The sequence below is a fragment of the Coturnix japonica genome, chromosome 4 (assembly GCF_001577835.2).
Source record: "Coturnix japonica isolate 7356 chromosome 4, Coturnix japonica 2.1, whole genome shotgun sequence".
NCBI classification, from domain to species: Eukaryota; Metazoa; Chordata; class Aves; order Galliformes; family Phasianidae; genus Coturnix; species Coturnix japonica.
In genome coordinates this window covers 62,931,227-62,950,015 of record NC_029519.1, presented here as the reverse complement: position 1 = coordinate 62,950,015, position 18,789 = coordinate 62,931,227, and the positions used below count along the sequence as shown (strand labels likewise).

Genomic DNA, 18,789 nt, shown 5'->3' with positions numbered 1-18,789 from the left:
TGCATGCAAACTGAAAAGAAATAGGGTGACTTCTTAACCTCTCCTGCTAAACAGGTTCTTACTAGAGATGTTTCTCGAGCTGATGACTGCACAAGTAATAATATTCAGTATCTTCATGGTTACACATGTGCATGTTGTTATGCACTGTTCCCTTGAAGCATTAGCTGCGCTTGTATTACTGGTGTTAATAGACTGGGTACTGGTTGTTGTTGTCGTTGCTGTTTTAGTGAAAACTTTTCTTACATGAGAGTTGCAGAGTACCTCTGTGCATTACAATAGTTGCAACCCAATTTTGTAAATAGAAGTTCTAAATAAAGAAGTAGGCCTAAATACTGCCAAATACATGACTGTGTAAAGAGTTGAAGAAAGCTGTCTGCGCTGATAGCTGTGAATCCTCTGTTCCAGCTGAGGTAGTACATGTACATACAAACAGTGGATGTTGCTGTCTCTCTAGAACTGCTTTTTACCACAGCTCATAGCTCATGTGGCTTCACAGCCATAGTTATTCTTCATTTCAAGGCCAGGTTGGATGGGGCCCTGGGCAACCTGAACTAGTGAATGTGGAGGTTTGGTGGCCCTGCCAGGCAGGGGGGTTGGAACTACATGATGCTTGAGGTCCCTTCCAACCCAGGTCATTCTGTGATTTCATATAGATAGAGGGGTCTGTCCAGTTGATAAGTGAACAGGAGAAAAATTTGGTTTCTGTTGATAGTTTGATGATTCTGGCCTGTGTTGGTGTTCTAACCAGCACTTTAAAAACTTGGAGTGATGCAACATAAATAAGTAGACAAATCCCTCACCCATGGCTTTTAATGCTACTAGCATCTCTATATCCTAACTGTAGCAAAACCATGTTTTTAGTGCCAAGTATTGTCAAATTTCATATATAAGAAAAAATGAAAAATGCATTTAAATTCAATTTAACAAGTTCTATTTTAGATGAAAATTGTTAAAAATAACTAGAGTAAGCAATGCAGATAGGCAGAATGTGTGCCTCCTTACTTCCTAATATTTACTGCCAACAGCAGTGTCAGTGTTTTATTGAGAAAATGTTAATTGCTTCTCCTGCAAAGCTTTATCATGTGCTTTAGCATGGAAAATGGGCGATGAGCTTTTCAGAGAGCAATACTACGGTTTTTGCTGCCTCCTTTAGTTGTTCTAGGCTGGATACAAGTGCTAACCTAAAACTTCAGGCAGCTTCAGTTTGTGAAGGAAGTACAAGAACAACAGTAGTTTGATCTATGGTCTTCTGGAGGCAGCAGATAGGGATCTAGCAGATAGGGATCTGCTTGCTTGAGTTCCTCAATCCTGTTAGCACAGCGGTAGCTGAACCCTCAGTATGAGTGGCAATTACAACTTTAATGACTTTCTTCTCAGGAGTACCACGTCACCACCGTGGGGAGATCTGGAAGTTTCTAGCAGAGCAATATCATCTTAAACATCAGTTTCCAAATAAACAACAACCAAAGGACACACCTTATAAAGAACTCCTTAAACAACTAACTTCCCAGCAACATGCAATACTTATTGACCTAGGTAAGTACAGCTTGGGGGGGGGATTCTGATTTCTGGAAGACAATTAAATAAAATAAGGTAATGTATTAGAATACTCCCACCATTTAATAATAGGTTGTTGGTAAGAATTGCTTTTAGTCTGATCTAAATGAGAACTATTACTTGATGCCAATAGGAAAATGTAAAGGGGCCTTTTCAACATGTGGTAATTAGAGGCTGGATCTGCATTGCAGATATTGATGGTGAACTCCACAGATTAGTGGAACAGAAATTCTCAGTAAGTCAGTATTTAAGTGCAGATTGTTGAATAACAGGTGCTATTCGTTTGTGATACCCAGCATTTACTGTCTCTCTTAAATACCCTTGCTTGAAAGAACACAGACGTTTAATTTTTTTTTGTGAGTAGATGATAGTAGCTGGTATTTTTACTTGTATTAAAACAATTAAGAACAGCTCAAAAGCTCTTTCTAAGGCAGTTCTCAGCAAGGTGTTCCCACTGCCTAACTTCAAGCAGCAACTTGCTCCTAATTTAGGGCAGTGAGCTGGTCTATGGAGGCACACAGGCTGTTCTCCACTGAGTGTAGTAGAGAGTGATTAGGAACCAAGGCTTTTTAATTTCAAGTGTCTTGTAGGTGGGCTTCAGACTGATCTATGCCCCCAAGCAGCAGACTGCACATGGCTGCTCCTCAGCTGGGCTAAGAATTCTGTGAACTCTTCTGCAGTCATTAAGGGATTTCTTAAGTGACAGTAATTGTTCAGAATTATGCAGTTGTTGACTCATGTTCACATGTCTAACCTTTACCTTTGCAAAAGTATTTGTGCTTGAAAGAAACTCAACTGATGCAAGTTAGTAACACCTCACTGGTGTATGGCTGAATTGGATGTTTTTACAGCTAATCCATAGGTTATCCATTTGAATATATGGTCGTGGAGATGTGTGTGTATGCATATAGATAGATAAATACTGTTCTCCTTTGGATATTTCAATTCAGTTTATTGGCTTGGAAACCAAAACAACAAAAAAAACAAGCATTTTTCCATGAGGATTCCACCACTCGCATGTGAGATTCTGTGGTCTGCTGTGTTCGTAACACTCATTCAAATTAAAGGAATGAAATAATTTTTTTCCTCAAGAACATGATAGAGTTAACAAAGTCTTGCATTACAGGGTTTGTGGTTTGAATCTGAGGGGCTGCATGGAGCGATAATTAAGTTTGAATAAACAAATTTACCATGAAAAAGCTGTCATTGGGAAATTTATGTACTGCAACTAGTTTAATACAATGTGATAGGATGATAAAAAAATTATAGAAGATCTGTGTTTTGTTGTGATCTGAGTGATTAATGCACATTGTCTTTTCTCTAAGGAATCATTCCATTATACTTTTGTTCTTTACAGCTGTATTCAAATAGTATTTGAGTTGCAGATAAGGTCGTACACCTTTTCTTCCACATGGAAGAACTGCCTGGTGAGAGATCGTTTATTCTCAGGAACATGAAGGGGCACCTACTTCTTAATAACATGATATGCAGACAGATTTCCACATGGTCTGAAGTGTGAGAAGATTTCTTGAGTGTAGATGGTGAACTAAACTTTCCCAAGTACATGAGAATATTTTCTTCCTCTTTCAGATGGTGTTTCGCAACACTGGTAAAGTTGAAATGTGAAGTTAGTGCACACAAAACAAAAATCAGGCGGAACAGGCACAGTTCTGCTATAACTGGTGTAGGCTGAGGTGGGGAGAGTGACTGTTGGCATCACCTTCACTTCTATTTGGCCAATTTGCCAGGCTTAGGAGTGGCACTGGGAAGGGTGTTACGCTCCAGGGGGCCTTAAGTGGCCGACTGGGAATAGGTGACTGCCAGTGCATGCAAGTGTTGATTCCCTCCAGACTTGGTCACACAGGTTCTAGGAATTCCCCTGGATTGCACAATGCCAGACTCGTAGACACATTGGGTTTTTCTTTTCTTGTTTTTGTTTTTTGTGATAGACATTTTTGTGCAGTCATAGATCATTTGCTAGCAAGTACCTATTATTCAGCATATGTGGTTTCAGTACCCTCCGGCAACATAATATGTTGGGATTCTGTCACATTGAGGTACCATGGTAAGAGGTGAACAGTTCTGTGCTGAGCCAGGGAGTTGATTGAGAGGAGCAGAGTCCATTGCACACCAGAGATGACACAGGAGGGAGAAGTGGGATAACGGACAGCAGGATGCACAGGCAGCAGCCTGAGGGTGGGTTTATTACACCACAGCCTGGGGCTGGCTTAGCAAGCTGTTCCTGTTTTCTGTCTGGTTATACACACAAATACTTCTTAGCTCTTTTTCTCTCAGAAATGCTTTCTCTCCTGGGCTCTGCTTGTACAGACAAGTGACTGAGTGCAAATCAGCGACAGTGCGTGGTTGTTTTCCTGCAATGTACTATTTCTGTGGGGAAGCTCTTTGCAAGCCCAGCCATGGGGGGAAGGATGGGCTCCTGTTATTTCACTAAGATTGAACAAGGAAGCTGAAAGCTTTAGTGGCACACATTGAAATAGAGTAGTGCTGTGCAGCATAAATGGATAGGCAGCTAGAAGGAATTTGCTTTTTGGCTTATGTTTCATCAGAAGTGTTTCTTTTAAATAGATCCCCAAGAATCCATCTGAAAGCACACACATCTCCATGGAGAAAAGAACCGATATTGTTGCTACCTGTGGTTATAATATTTTAAAAGTTTTCCCAGATTAACCCATAATGTCTTGCTAACGCAGTAAGATGCTAAGCTGTAGCAGTATTGCTTGAAGTCAGTTGAACTGGTGTGTTTTCATCTGTAAATATGCTTCCTAAGAATGAGGAGCATCAAGATGCAGATTTAAAGTACTGCAGCCACTCCCCTGACCCAGTTTATGTTGTTGCTGTGCTGCTTTACTACATGCACAAGAGCAAAGCTGCAGTTCCACGGCACTTTTCTTTTTTGTTTGTCCATTTCCTTCTTTGGCCCTATCTGCTGCTATCAGTGGGGATTTCACATTCTGAATGCTAAGTTTATGTTCAGTAAATGATTAGGTTAGAGTAAACTGACATCCAGATGCTGTCAGTGTAGGAAATAGCTGTACTCATCATTGGGTGTTTGCTGAACACAGTAGAAAATTATATTTTGTTTTATTATACACCAGAAATAAAGTAGTAGATACAACTCTTGGGGTACCAGAGTTCATTCCAGCCTCTTCTCAGCAGAACCAGAAATTGTTTACTCCTAAGTAAAAGCTCAAATTTATGTGTAAGTTAGAGCCAGGGCACTTAGAAACAAATCTGCTTGTAAGTTTAGCACTTTGATCCCTCCATTTAGTGCTCTGTGAATTTCTTAGCATTTCTGTTCTTGCTCAACATATGGTTTTTCTTTGTGGCTTGTTCGAAAGGCATCTTGCTATGTGAGCAAGGCAGCACAGATATGTCTTTATACTGTGTTGCAGTAACTCATCATTACAGCAGAGGAGGCAAAGGAATGAAAGTTCTTAGTACAAGTGGAAGATAAAAACTTTGCTTCACCAGCATTCATTATGTGACAGAGCCTGGCCTAGGGAGACCTGGTCAGAAATGGTGAACTGGAGTGGTGTGTAACAGGCCACAGCAGCTACCAGATGGCAGAAGGACTCTGCCCCAGGCTTTGTCTCATTGAAATAGGAGCTCCGATGTTATCTGTCAGCACAGCAGCATTCCAGGAGCTAAGGGGTGGGGTGGTATTTAACAAGTGAGCAACTGAAAAACATGCTCCACTTAGTACTAGAACAAAAGGCATATTCAAATTTAGTCTCAGTTCAGGTATGTAGCAGGGGAAATCTGATAGGGGAGACTAGGAAAAAAAATACTGACTTCTGGAAACATTTTCAGAAATGTCTTTAAAAGTGAGGGTGTTAAATGCTCCTGCAGAACTGCAGTATCACAAAGTGACTGAGGTTGGAAGGGACCTCTTGTGATCATCTGGTCCAGTGTCCTACCCTAGAGCAAATTGCACAGGTCTATGCTTAGTCAGATTCTGAATGGCACCACAGATGGGTACTTGAGCCATTCTGGGATGAAGGCCTGCAGTCTGATTTTTGTTGTTGTTTTCTGTTTTTTAACATAACCTTAACTGTGTTCACAGGACGCACATTTCCAACACATCCGTACTTCTCAGCACAGCTGGGAGCTGGGCAGCTGTCACTCTACAATATATTGAAAGCCTATTCCCTTCTGGACCAGGAAGTAGGATATTGCCAGGGACTTAGTTTTGTAGCAGGAGTTCTACTACTTCATATGAGTGAAGAAGATGCTTTTAAAATGCTGAAGTTTCTCATGTTTGATGTGGGGCTAAGAAAACAGTATCGTCCCGACATGACAATTCTACAGGTATAATTTCTATTTTTCTAATATAAGAATACTGGTGATAAGTAACAATGAAACAATATAGATAACATTGTCAGTGTATGGACTTGACTTTAAATTCATTTCTCAAAAACGAAGTTGATGATCTGGAAAAAGAATGAATCATCTTAAATGTAGTAGTTTTAAATTAAAATAAGCTACTGGGAAATCTATGAAAGCCACAATCAGCAAGAATTCTGATATATGTTGTTATTGAGGTTTAAATGAGTCTGTTGTAGGCTCATGGGTGATCCATCCTTGGGTCTTCCGCATGGGTATCAGTCCAAACATCACCTGGCAAATATCTTTCACCGTTTGCAATAAGATGATGAAGTGTGGACTTAACTGTTGCATCCGTTAAGCCATATTTAGCTTTAGTCTTTCTTCTTCATGCAGATCCAGATGTATCAACTGTCCCGACTTCTTCATGACTACCATCGAGACCTCTATAACCACCTCGAGGAACATGAGATTGGTCCCAGCCTCTATGCTGCTCCCTGGTTTCTCACCATGTTTGCCTCACAGTTTCCCCTCGGATTTGTTGCAAGAGTATTTGGTAATTCTTTGTAAAATTTCAGTATGTTCTTCTTGACATGTTGTGTTTGAAATCCTGCTGTGAGGAAAAGTGCATCATCAGACCTGTTCCAGACATCTAGGAGGAGTATTTATTTCTGTTTTGTCCTTCTGTTCATCAATAGAAAGTTAATCCTGCAAAGCATGTAGTGTTTGCAGTAAAATAGAAGGAGAAAGACATACGACAGTTCCAAATAGTCGCACATTTCATTCTCATTGCTACCTTTTTTCCACCTTGTAATCACCTGTAGAGAGAATGTTAGATTTATTGCCATTAAAGCATAGTGGCATGACAATACCATTCAAACGCCTAGAGTTTCTTTAGTTGCAAGCTGAAAAAAGATGTACACAAGGCATCATCTGAAAAGTGTATCCATTTATTCCATTATCACTGTCTCCAACACTGTAACTGTAGAATGATTTTGAAGGTTATGTTTCTAAAACATACACAGAGATGACCCTTGCAGTTTAATCATGGGTTTACTGTACAGAGGCACTGAGCTTTTAAACTCCTGCTGGTTGTCCCTATACTTCCAGCCTGAAGGATAATCTCCTTACTTTGCAAAAACTAGGAAATGCTATGAATCACACAGTGTTTAGGCTCTGAATTTACTTCTGTTACTATCTTCTGGAATCTGTAGAAGTAGCGATCTATTTTTTCTTTAAATAAATTCACAGGAGGATTTCACCTTGATGTTTTCTTACGGATGCATTCCACAGATTAACTGGTATTGAGAAAGTGCTTTATTTTCTTTTTTGTCCTTTGTTTTTCCATTGCATTATGTGGTGCTGTATCTTCCATGATAAGCAGGACAGATTGGAACTCTCCTCTGTTTTCAGTCTTCTAGTAGGAGTTTATTTGCCTTCTCCTTAGTCTCACTTATGAAATGTACCTACACAGTGATTAATGTCTTTGAAAGTTACAGTATCATTTACCACAATAACAAATAACAAATACTGATTCTGAGATGACCCAACAGCAAAACAGTCCTGCCACAAGTAGTATTAGAAGAAATCACAGTGATAAGAATAATATACTCTAAGTAGGACTACATGTCCAGTCATTAGCATCTTATCTCCAGGGAAAACAGAAGTGCAATGCTGCCTTATTTTGTCATTCATTTTTAATTTTATTTATTTTTTATTTTGTGAAACAGTTCAAAGTAGATGGCTGTCAGTGGAAGTTACCCCATCTGTCAATAATAATCTTTAGGAATTAAATGAATTGTTGTATGCAAGTGTCACATACTGAAATTATCATCAGTTCACCTTTCAGTTAATCTATCAAAGTACTGTACGTGATAGTAACAGTCTTTGAGTTGGACTGTTGACTGCAAGATTATAGAAGTGCCTTGTTTATCTAGTATATTTGGATTTCTGCCTTTCAGAGCTTTCAAAAGCAAGATTTTGCATTAGAATAGAAGGCAAAGATGCATGATCTCCATAGCACTGAATTTAGGTCAAGAACAGAAAAGCATATGTGATTGAAACTGTCACCTGTCTCACTGTTGGAGAGGAAGTACGGCATGACCAACACTTGCAGGTGTTTAATGTCTGAAAGTATGAAGGAGCATCCTTGTTGAAACAGTGTTTACTGGAATTATATAAATAGAGAGTGGTGGACACTGTTTTACACTAGAATGTAAAATCTCATCTTCATCCATGTTAAAGGCTGAAACAAGCAACTGCAAACCTGAAAAAGGCTAAAGCTGTCACTTTATTAGTGGCTGCTGTAAGCATTATGGCAAATTAGTATCCAGCTAGTTCTGGGCCCTGTGTTTCATGAGTCAAACAGAAAAACTGCTTTTTACTTTTTACTTATCTGTACAACTTTCAATGTTTCTCCTGTGCTCAATCTAATGAAAGTACAGCACAACAATGATGTGTTCTTTAATACCCATATTTACTTATTAAAAGAGGAGATGTGGTAAAAGTAATGTTTATTTTATTCCAAGCTTAGAGATAAAACTTAAATTCTCAATCCTCTAGGCTGCCAGTCACGCTGACATTAATGTGGTACCTTCACTGTGCTGGCGTTGGCTGGCCGCCCACTGAACAGGAAGTGTGGGGAGTGGATAACAAATGGGTCTTTGTTAAGTGCTTTCTATTTTAAATGAGAGAAGGATTTCAGCTCTGTATTACCAGCTCAGCTCATACAGACATTCCTTAACAACTTACAGGTCACCTTGAGTTAAACTGCATGTGTTTGTGGGGCAGGTGCTGAATCACAAATGCACATTATTCTCTGCTCTGTTTTCTCTTTGTGTTTCTTAGCTGCTCTCTGGCATTCCATGTTAAAACATACAGCTTTCCTTATAAAACGTTTTTCCATAATTTCCAATTTCATTAGACAATTAATTGAGGCGGATTCCTCCTCTGTTATCCCTTTCCAATCATTCCTTCTTTACACTTAATTAGTTGAAAAAATTTATACAGCTTCTAGAATGAGCAGCAGCAGAGTGCAAGGTTTGTGATTAGTTATTAATTGTACTTTTCTTTCTCATCCAGCGAGAAAGAGAAATGATATGAGTTACTGTTTCAACATCTCAAATGTGAAAGAGCAAAGTAGCGGTTTGAAAATTCATTCTGATACAAATTTGGAAAGACAAAAGTCTCTTTTATGAAGGATGGCAGTTAGTGTTGTCATGTTCTTTACTACATCAGAGGAACCTGTGATTTTGCTAGCAGTCATTTCCATTATCACATGGGTTTTCTTCTTGCTTTTTTAAATCGTGAAGGTACACAGTATGTTGTGTCATCATCTTACTTTGTGATTCTCAGCTACTTCATTCATAGCTTCAAATACAAGGAAGGGAAAGAGCAGGAGAAAAGCCCTTTCTAGATAAAAACGAGTGTAGGAAATTCAGAATCAAACTGCGTTATCTTCCTTTTCCTTACAAGTAAAAGCAGTGAGCAAGAATGGGGTTAACCAGAAGGCTGGTTTATGAGTCAAACAGAAAAACTGAATTTTACTTTTTAATTATCTGTACAGCTTTCAACAGTTCTGAACAGAACCTAATGAAAGTAAAGCATAATAAAGATGTGTCCACCAGTAGTGTCCCGTATGTTATATACTTTGGCTCATAATGAATCTCTCAATAATACCAGTGAAAGATTCTGAGTTCTAGTAGCAAGAAAGTCAGATACGGGACAATGCTGTTCGTACTGTGAGCATATAATTGGTGGAGTCAGATGGGTTTGTTTCTTGTCTAATGCTTTGATTGCAGTCTTCTATATCTTGCCTCTTTAAAGACATAGGAAGTTTGTAAAGGAAAAGAAAGGAAGTTGCATTGAAAGGTCGCTATGTACTGTGGCTTCATTGTGCTTGAATGTATGCCAGGGTGCTGTCACTGCAGGGCCACCTGCAATATTAACGCTTAAGCTGTATTACTAAGATTTCATGGTACTTATTCCTGTAGCTATTAGAATATTAATGTAAGTGGTTAAGACACCTACTAAAAATAAGCACATGCACATGAAACTTGATGCTGCTGAAAAATCCCTCTTACTAAGATTTTGTAGCTTTATCTACCAGATCAGAAGAGAACAGAGCTTCAGAGCCCTGGTGAGGCTGCATCTTGAGTGCTGTGTTCAGTTTTGGGCTCCTCACTACAAGAAAGACATTGAGGCCCTGGAACGTATCCAGAGAAGGGCAACGAAACTGGTGAGGGGTCTGGAGTACAAGTCTATGAGGAGCAGCTCAGGCAGCTGTGATTGTTTAGCCTGGAGAAGAGGAGGCTCAGGGGAGACCTCATTGCACTCTACAACTTCCTGAAGGGAGGCTGTGATGAGGAGGGGCTTGGCCTCTTCTCCCAGGCAACAAACAGGACCCACGGAAATGGCCACAGGTTGTATCAGATGAGGTTCAGACTGGACATAAGAAGGAACTTTTTCTCTCAGAGAGTGGTCAGGCATTAGAATGGCTGCCCAGGGAGGTGGTGGAATCTCCATCCCTGTTGTTGGCAGTGTTCAAGAGGTGTCTGGATAGGGAGCTAGGAGATATGGCTTAGGGGTTTCCTGTAGGTATGGTAAATGGAGGACAGCTGGACTAGATGATCTTGTAGGTCCTTTCCAACCTTGTCATTCTATGATGATCCTATGATTCAGGTCTTCATTTGTGTCTTTGGATGTAGTTTTTGCCTGTTCTGTTGGGATCAGAAATGGCACTGAGAGCAGAGTTCCACTTAACTTCAGAGCTGCAGACTCAGCAGTGAATTCCACAGTTTCTGGTTTATTTCTCTATTCCCACAAACATCTCAAAAGAAAAAGGCCCACAAAGCTACTAAATGCACAAAAAGTAGTGAAACTGCCAAACTCGACTACCTGGCTTATTTTGTGTTCTTTGCTTGAATTTGAGTTGGATTTGTTGGATGAAAACTCACTGAACAAATTAAATAATTGATTATGTGCTATTCACAGTCATAGTTGGGACTCTGCAAGAAATCTAAAACCAAAGCTTTAGCAGTAAACATACGTGTCCAGCAGAGTATATCTAGCCTCCAGATCACCCTTAGGAGAAATTGTTATTCTTGGACGTTTTATTGTTTTAACATTCTTGTCAAAAGATGGGCTTACTTAAGTGCTCTATTTTTTCCTTTGTTTTCACAGATATGCTTTTCCTTCAAGGATCAGAGGCTATATTTAAAGTGGCCTTAAGTCTCCTGGGAAGCCACAAGCCCTTGATTCTGCAGCATGAGAACCTGGAAACCATTGTTGATTTTATTAAAAACACTCTCCCCAACTTGGGTTTGGTACAGATGGAAAAGACAATTAGTCAGGTATGAAATAATTTGCATGTATGAGTAATATGCAAAGAAATAACGTTCTTTTTAACCAGTTCTTGGCAGGAGATTCACAGCAGTGTATTGTGTTACTTCCAGCTGAGAAGAATTCTGTAATTGTAGTTCTGAAGACACTGAAAAATTCTGGAAGTGTATGACTTGTACTGTATCCCTGTATTCTTACATGTATGCATTGGTTATGGTCACTTTATGAAACGTGTAATGAAATTTCACGTGTAATGAGTTAGGGGTTTGTATTTGTCTCCATATAATATTGCTTTCCAAATGTAATTTCAGGAGCAAAAGTTGACTTACAGGAGACTTAAAAATGTTGACTTGGGTTTTGCAGAAATAGAGGCTTCCCTACATTGACTTTGTCTATTCTGGCTTTTATGGTGCTGTCTTGATATGGAACCTGTGGCAGTGTGGCCGCCTATTGTAGACAGTGATTTGAGACAGCAAAAACTGGGAACTCTTGAGCCTTTTTTAAATAGCAGACTGGGAGAACTAGGCAATATTGCTAAGCTAGCAGTTGGCTCTAAAACTATATGTATGTGAATTGAAACAAAAGGGGAAAGAAAGTGGGATATTTTAGTGCGTAAACAGGAGTATATGTTATCTACCAGGCTTCAAGCCCAAAGTGCACAGCTCTGCAAAGCCTCTCAGTGCTCGGGTGACTTTGAGCAGGAGGATGGCAAGATGCTCTGTGCAGGCATCCCCTGCCTGATACAAATTTCAGTAGTGTGTTTTCTCCAGAGAAGCTCAGACCAGACACAAAGTTGAAGTTCTGTATGTGCAGCCAAACCCAGATTAAAACTCTGTCTGATTTGTATTTCTTCTGCTATACAACTACATGAGATAATGTTGAATGGCATATATAAGATGTTATGAACATTTCATAATCCTGATGATTTATTTAATTATAAATAATGTGTTGTAGGTAATGCAGGGAATAAAATAGGAAATAATTATGGATATTTTGTCAGATATTTAAGATATTTTTAAAATGTATTTCTAGGAGGAATAAATCACAAGGTGTTAAAAATAAATACTAAGTAATGTGTTTCTGATCTTGAGCTGATTTCAAGATGCATTTTAAAATCACCATTAGGTTTGTTTCTTCTGTGTTCTGTAATTGGCCACTTGTCCTTTTCATTTAGCTGCTTTCTTGCTGCTTCCAGAGGAGACAGTTGGTTGGGTTTTGTTTTGTTTTTGTTTAGGTCTCTCCATGTGCCTCAGTTTCTTTATTTGCTTTTAAAATACAAGGTTTTTTTAATGCTCATGTATGGTATTGAGCACTCATGTCACTGATTCATAGTTAATAATAATCATCTACTTTGACGCTGCGTAGTTTTTAAATGAAATGTACTTGTGTAAGACCAGATAATTTCATCTTCTTTCACTGTCTCAGTAAACCATAAATAAGCCCAGCAATGTCTGCTGGTTTTCATTTGAAGCAGTGCTACAGGAAAACTCTTAGACCTGTGTGTGTGCTGCAAGAGTTTGGACTGCATTTTCTGGAAGTAGTATGTAATTCTGTGTATATCTATGAGAGTTCATGCCAAACTCAGATGTATAAAATTTGCAAGCTAGGAAAGGGAATGCCTTATAAATTCTGCACTTCTTGAAGACTTCAACATAAGTGGAAGGACTGAATCAGTACCAAAGTTTTGAACTGAATCCAGATCAAGTGCCAGTGTTTTGCATCAGTCTTGCCATAGGAAATGGTAATGCCAAGAATTGTCCATTTTTTTTAATTCAGCAGTTCAATACCCATGTGTTGATTTGTGGGTCTGAAGGTGTCAAATGAGCTGTAGTTTTGATCTGTGTAGCACCTAATGATGTTTTCATATGCAACAGGTTTTTGAAATGGATATTGCCAAGCAGCTGCAAGCTTATGAAGTTGAATACCACGTGCTTCAGGATGAGCTTATAGATTCATCTTTGAATGACAATCAGAGACTGGATAAGTTAGAAAAGGCAAACAGTAGCTTGCGCAAACAGAACTTTGAACTCCTGGAAGAACTGCAGGTACAGTTTATATTCATATTAATGTTCTTATTTATCTAGTTTTTTTCAGAAGAGACCATCCCACAGCGGGACACAGAAGTGACTGGTGTTTGGTCTAGTGACTTAAAAGCTTAGCAACTTGCAGTTTTAGTTGGTTTAGTGCTTAAAGCTTAAATGCATAAATAATTCTCAGAATGGAGAGTGGACAGAGCACATGCCTGTGATTAGTGAAAAGTTGGATCATGGCACTCACTTCTCTTGTAATTAAAATCATAGCTATAGGAGATAGTTAAAAATACGCTTGGTGCTTTCACAACTTCATTTTTACACTTTTTAGTCACTGCTTTATTACAGCTGCATATTGCAAAGGAAAAGCGAATGCCCTTGTCAAGAATTATGCATCATCTCTGGCATATATTTTCTGTAAAGATATGGTCTTTCTTGCAAAAATATTGGGGGAGGGGGGGGTTGGTTTTCTTTATTTTTATTCACATGACTTAGATAATACGTGAAATAATAATGTCTAGTATGTGTTCTGTGCCCATTCAATCCATAGCTCTTTTAGGGGCAGTACACTACCTGGTCTCTGCAGGGCTTTTCTTTTGTTTAACTGCTCAAGAAGTCAGCTTTCTGACTGCTTTATAACAGGATATTTGTTATAAATCTTCTGACCATGCAGTTAATTTGATTGAAAAAAGCAACTTCAAGGTTAAAAACCAGATAATGCTGTACTAATAGTTCAAAGCTCTTGATTATTGTCAGTGCCTAGACTGCATAAATTCATAGGTGAAAGGCATATAGATTTCTCAGACATTGGTAGGTTGTACAATGCCTAAGGCTAGATGACAGAGCAGACTTAGATTTCTTCTCTTAGCAAAAATCTTCTTAAAATGCAAATTCTTTGCATTTTAAGACCATGCAAGATCTGAAACTGTTAAAGGTTGTAAGGTGAATTCTTGAGATGTCAAAATAGGAACTGCTCTGCAGGACACTTTTGTAAAGCTTGAGGCACATAGATGAAGAAATTGGTGAATGTAACACAGAGGAGAAAAGGATTTTTGGGATCAGATTCAAGCTGAGATGTCCTATAGGTAGCTGCATCTGGGGATTTTCCACCCTGCTCCCATACCTAAAGGCACTGCAGTCCTAAGTGGTTGTTTTTACAAAGGTCGTCTCTACTTCAGTGCTGGCAACTCAGCACCTAACATCAGAATGGGAAACTTGACTATTTGTAGTGTCACAGCCCCCTTCGTCTTGGAGGTGGGCTTCATTCACCTGCCTTTTCAGTGGTGAAAGATGACCTATTGTAAATGTGAGCAAAAAATATGACCAAAATATGTGGGCCATTATTTGTCAATATTTTGCCCCTTAAGGCTGAACATGTTAACCTGCTGTAGTTATATATGAAGGGCAGTGAATCCCTCAGAAAGCGAAATACTTCCCTGAAAGCAGAGACCATCCTGTGCTTTTGGCTGCGAGCATTATCCAATGATGAATCTTCCAAACAGATCTCTGCTTCTGTCAAAAAGCCTCAGCTACAGATGTCACACAAGGAATTGAAACGATCTTATATTTTGTTTCACGTGAATTAGAATGTCCCAGTCTCCAGCCTCTTGAAGGAGAATCAGGAATGCACAGCAGCAGGAATCTAGATTTGTCTGTTTATGTATCAGACTAAATCCTCACCTTCCCCTTCGCTCCAAGTCCAGCATTTGTTGAACTCAGTGCTGAGATTAAACGGGGATACACCTAACAGGATAAGTTGTCTTTGCTTTGCAAACAATTTGGAATTCAGCAAACATGGGTGGTCAAAAATGTCTCACAATTGATCCATACAGAGGCTTATCTTAACCTGCCATTCTTTGGTATGTAAATTACAGACTTCAGTAACTTTCTAATTTGATCTACATCACCATATATTCTAAGCTTAATAGTGATTGAAAGCAATCAATTTGAGAGAGGGGAGTTTCTTGTTACAGAGAACACTCTAGTAAGCTTGTCTAAAATACACAGGTCTAATTGCATTCATGCTTGGATCTTACCTTATTAGTTTTCCTTCATTTTGGAAAGTATTCAGTCAGATATTAATTTCCTTTTTTCCTTTTTTCCTCCCTTCTTTCTCTGAAAGGTGGCTAATGGAAAGATCCAAAACCTTGAAGCCACAGTAGAGCTTCTATTGGCTAATGAAGGCAAATTGAAGGAGTCAATTCTCACTCTTGAGCAGGAACGAACAGCTTTGCAGAAGGCAGTGGAAGAGATGCGAAAAAAGATTGGAGATACAAATGAGAAGCCTCTGCTTACTAGACAAGACCACCTGGATGCTGACTGATCTGTACTTGTCACAGAGAAGAGAAGCAGAGCAAAAAACAAAGGGAAGAACTGGGTCTTTTTGTTCATCCATTGAGATACAATGTTGTCACCTTCATTGTACATGCCTTACTGTAGCGCATTGCGGCTGCCCAAATCAGATAAACAGGTTTCTTGGGGAGGAAGCTTCTTAGTACATAGAAGTGCTGTGGACAACAAGATGCCATGTAATAAGCAGGAGAAACCTACTAGTGTGTGCACGATGCACTGTAAAGATGTCAAGGATTCTTCCATAAGTGCTTCTAAACCCAAGTGCTTTATGTATGTTGTGTTCATAAACACCATGGTAAGCAGCACATCCTTTAGAAGCTCCTTTGCAAAAAATATAGCAGTGTAAGACCTTCAAATTGATGGTTGCCTTGCTGAAGCTATGCAGTGGTAACACTTGCAGAGGGTTTTATGATTGGACTTCAGATATTTTTGACAGTCTAATTACACTGCAGCTTGACTCAGTTCTGTTAATTATGTTGTTTACACCTCAGATAACTGTTTCTTGATGCTTGCAGATGTCGATCTATTGGATTCCAGAGAGCTGGACTTCATCTTATGTAACTATGTGTCATTAGGGGTTTCCATCTGTTTTTATAAGTATGTTGTTTTAATATATTTTTGTTTAGCCTCCATTAGTGTGTTTTTAGTTGGTGTTACCTGATCAACATACATCCTGTATATAATAACTGTGTTGTGCTTGGCAAAATACACTGACATTGGTTTCATCAAGCCCGTATCTCTTGCAGTATCATCCAAGGATTTATATTTGGACTCTTAAGTTTCATTTTATTTATTTCTGATCTGCTGTGTGATGTAGGACATCATTTTGTTGGGAAACTAACACCCCTCTCTGCTTTTCCTTTCTTTGGTACTCTGCCCACCAGTCCTTTGGGAAATGTTATTCTTTAAGACTTCTTTGTAAGTGTTGGAGGCATTTTGAGAGCTTCATGTTGTGCCAGAGATGCTTGAACTGCTTTATGAAGGTTATGGCTGTTTGAATTAGGGCACCACTCTTTTTACAACGCCTCTTTTGGTTAAAATTACACATTTATAAAATAAAATATCAGTTTCTTAATACAATGAAAGTAGTTTTCAGGCCAGTTGAAGCTCCACTGCTGCAAGTGCAATAATATCCACTGCTGTCCATCCAGTTGTTTGGGTTTGCTTCTGAATTAGAGCATAGTGCTGTAGTTTAGTTTAATCCCAAGGACGGAGTTAATATGCATCAGCATGTTGTCACAGTGGAGAATCACCCGGAGATGTGATTTTTGTTTTACTTAAATTGTTTTTATTGTTATTTTTAAAATGTCTAAGCACGTAGTTGTGTCTGCTTGTTTGTTTGTTTGTTTGTTTTCTGGCTGGAAATGTAGGAAAGGTTTTGCTTTTCTGTTTTCTTCATGCACAACCCTTTGACACATCGTGGTTGCAGTTTAACATTCATCTACTGTGCAGAACAAATACCTCTGTATAGGTCAGAAAGAAAAAGAGAATTTTCTGTTCAATTTCTGAAAGCTTCATTTCACTCTGTCATGTCTTAAATATGGCTGGTTCTTGCAAATCCACTCTGTATTCATTTAGTATTGAATTTCCAGATAAATTAATAATTATTAATCCACTTACCTCAAAGGCTTTGCTTTTTATTTGGAAATCCGTACTGAGGCCCATGCTTCATGTTTAAAACCGTGTTATAATGGACTTCATACTGTTAGAGCACTCCGTAACATTGCATTTTTACACCGCAGTGCCATGATTCATACACTGACGTTTTAATGAGCAATAAAAATAATAATAACGTATGCCTACATCAATGTTTTTAATTTATTTTTGCACTGAACAATAAAAATGCAGTTTGTGGGGTGGCAGTTCAAAATCTTGAGACCTGCATCTGCAAGTGTTGACTCCAGGGAAACCTTCCTTTTTTTTCTTCTAGTTCATTACCAAGAGTCCGTGTAATTGCAGTGTAGATAAGAAATGAAGTGAACGTTCTCAGAATGCTCCCAAAGGGCAAATTAATCATGAGCAACTTTTTGCTTTTGTTACCATATGATTGTTTTATTGCACAGGGGAACTGAATTCTCTACTTTTACATACGTAAATTAATACAACTTTGTTAAAAATACAGGTGCCTGTCAAAGTAGGGTTTGCACTATGAGTTAGTCCAGGATCTGAACGTGGATGCAGGAGCTGGAGACATTCTGCAGGTTACACTGAAACAGGTATTTGGTATGTTGCTTTCTTATGTCTTTCCCAATCTTATTTCATTTTTGTTACCAGGCCTCTCCAGTTCAGGTAGTTGAAGTAGTGCAACCTGGAGGAAGGTGATGGCCATTCACCCAGTTCCAAACTTCAGGGAAGCTTGTGGCTTTTCCCTTCACAGGTATGAGAAATAAGTAATTAGAGAGCCCTGAGCCTGGTCAGAGGCACTTTTGCATATTTTTCCAGCTACAGTGAACATCCTCAAGGATATATAAAATTAGATTTCCTGTTGCCTGAGTAATAATCATTGTTATCATATACTGTCTTCAATCTGAACAGTAATTTCTGACTCCATATTGAATATTCTTAAAAACAAAACACAAAGACTGCAAATCCATACGCTCAGAAGGAGTCACAAATGATTTGTTTCTGGAAGATCCAAGTTGAAATGATCAACATATTCTATACCTCTCTTCTTCTACAGTTAAAAATCCACAGGTGTAATGCTTAGTTTCTGAATAAAAGGAAAAAACAACAGCAAGGAAGAGTGAACTGAGTTCATTTTTGTGTGCAGTCTGGGCTTCCAAAGGTACGTGACAAAGGCAGCAGTGTGCTAGTGAATGGCATCGAAGCAGTATTGAAGAGAGAAGCCAGCCTGTAATGTGAAAGGAACTAATGCTGGTGTGTGCAACAGGAAAGAGGAATCTACTGGAAAACTACAGCAATAAATAGCACTGCGTAGCTGAGTGACCTGCTGTGGTATGGTGTAATGTGTTGCCTTATTCTCCATTTTTTCAAGTAGCTGCAGTACCGCAGTAGCTGCTGCAACTCCACCATAAGAAATCCACGTGGTACATCAGTGTGGCATAGAACACAGCTGCTTCTTAACCAAGTGTGTTGGAATTTTATCATATACTGAGCCCACTTCCCTCTCCCATTGAGGTTTGGCTGCTTGGGCTAAGAACCAACA

At 39.0% G+C, this 18,789-nt stretch overlaps 1 protein-coding gene across 9 annotated transcripts in view; it reads left to right on the top strand.

The window, feature by feature from the left end:
- The window catches only part of TBC1D1 (TBC1 domain family member 1), an 89,861-nt gene extending 72,434 nt beyond the window's left edge, over positions 1–17,427 (top strand). For all 9 annotated transcript variants that reach the window (XM_015862492.2, XM_015862491.2, XM_015862493.2 and 6 more), the window contains 6 exons: positions 1,378–1,536; positions 5,642–5,886; positions 6,298–6,457; positions 11,083–11,252; positions 13,116–13,286; positions 15,394–17,427. In XM_015862492.2, the coding sequence (XP_015717978.1) occupies positions 1,378–1,536; positions 5,642–5,886; positions 6,298–6,457; positions 11,083–11,252; positions 13,116–13,286; positions 15,394–15,594 (1,106 nt within the window). In that variant the 3' untranslated portion in view covers positions 15,595–17,427. The remainder of the gene's footprint in view (positions 1–1,377; positions 1,537–5,641; positions 5,887–6,297; positions 6,458–11,082; positions 11,253–13,115; positions 13,287–15,393) is intronic.
- Positions 17,428–18,789: the final 1,362 nt, after the last annotated feature.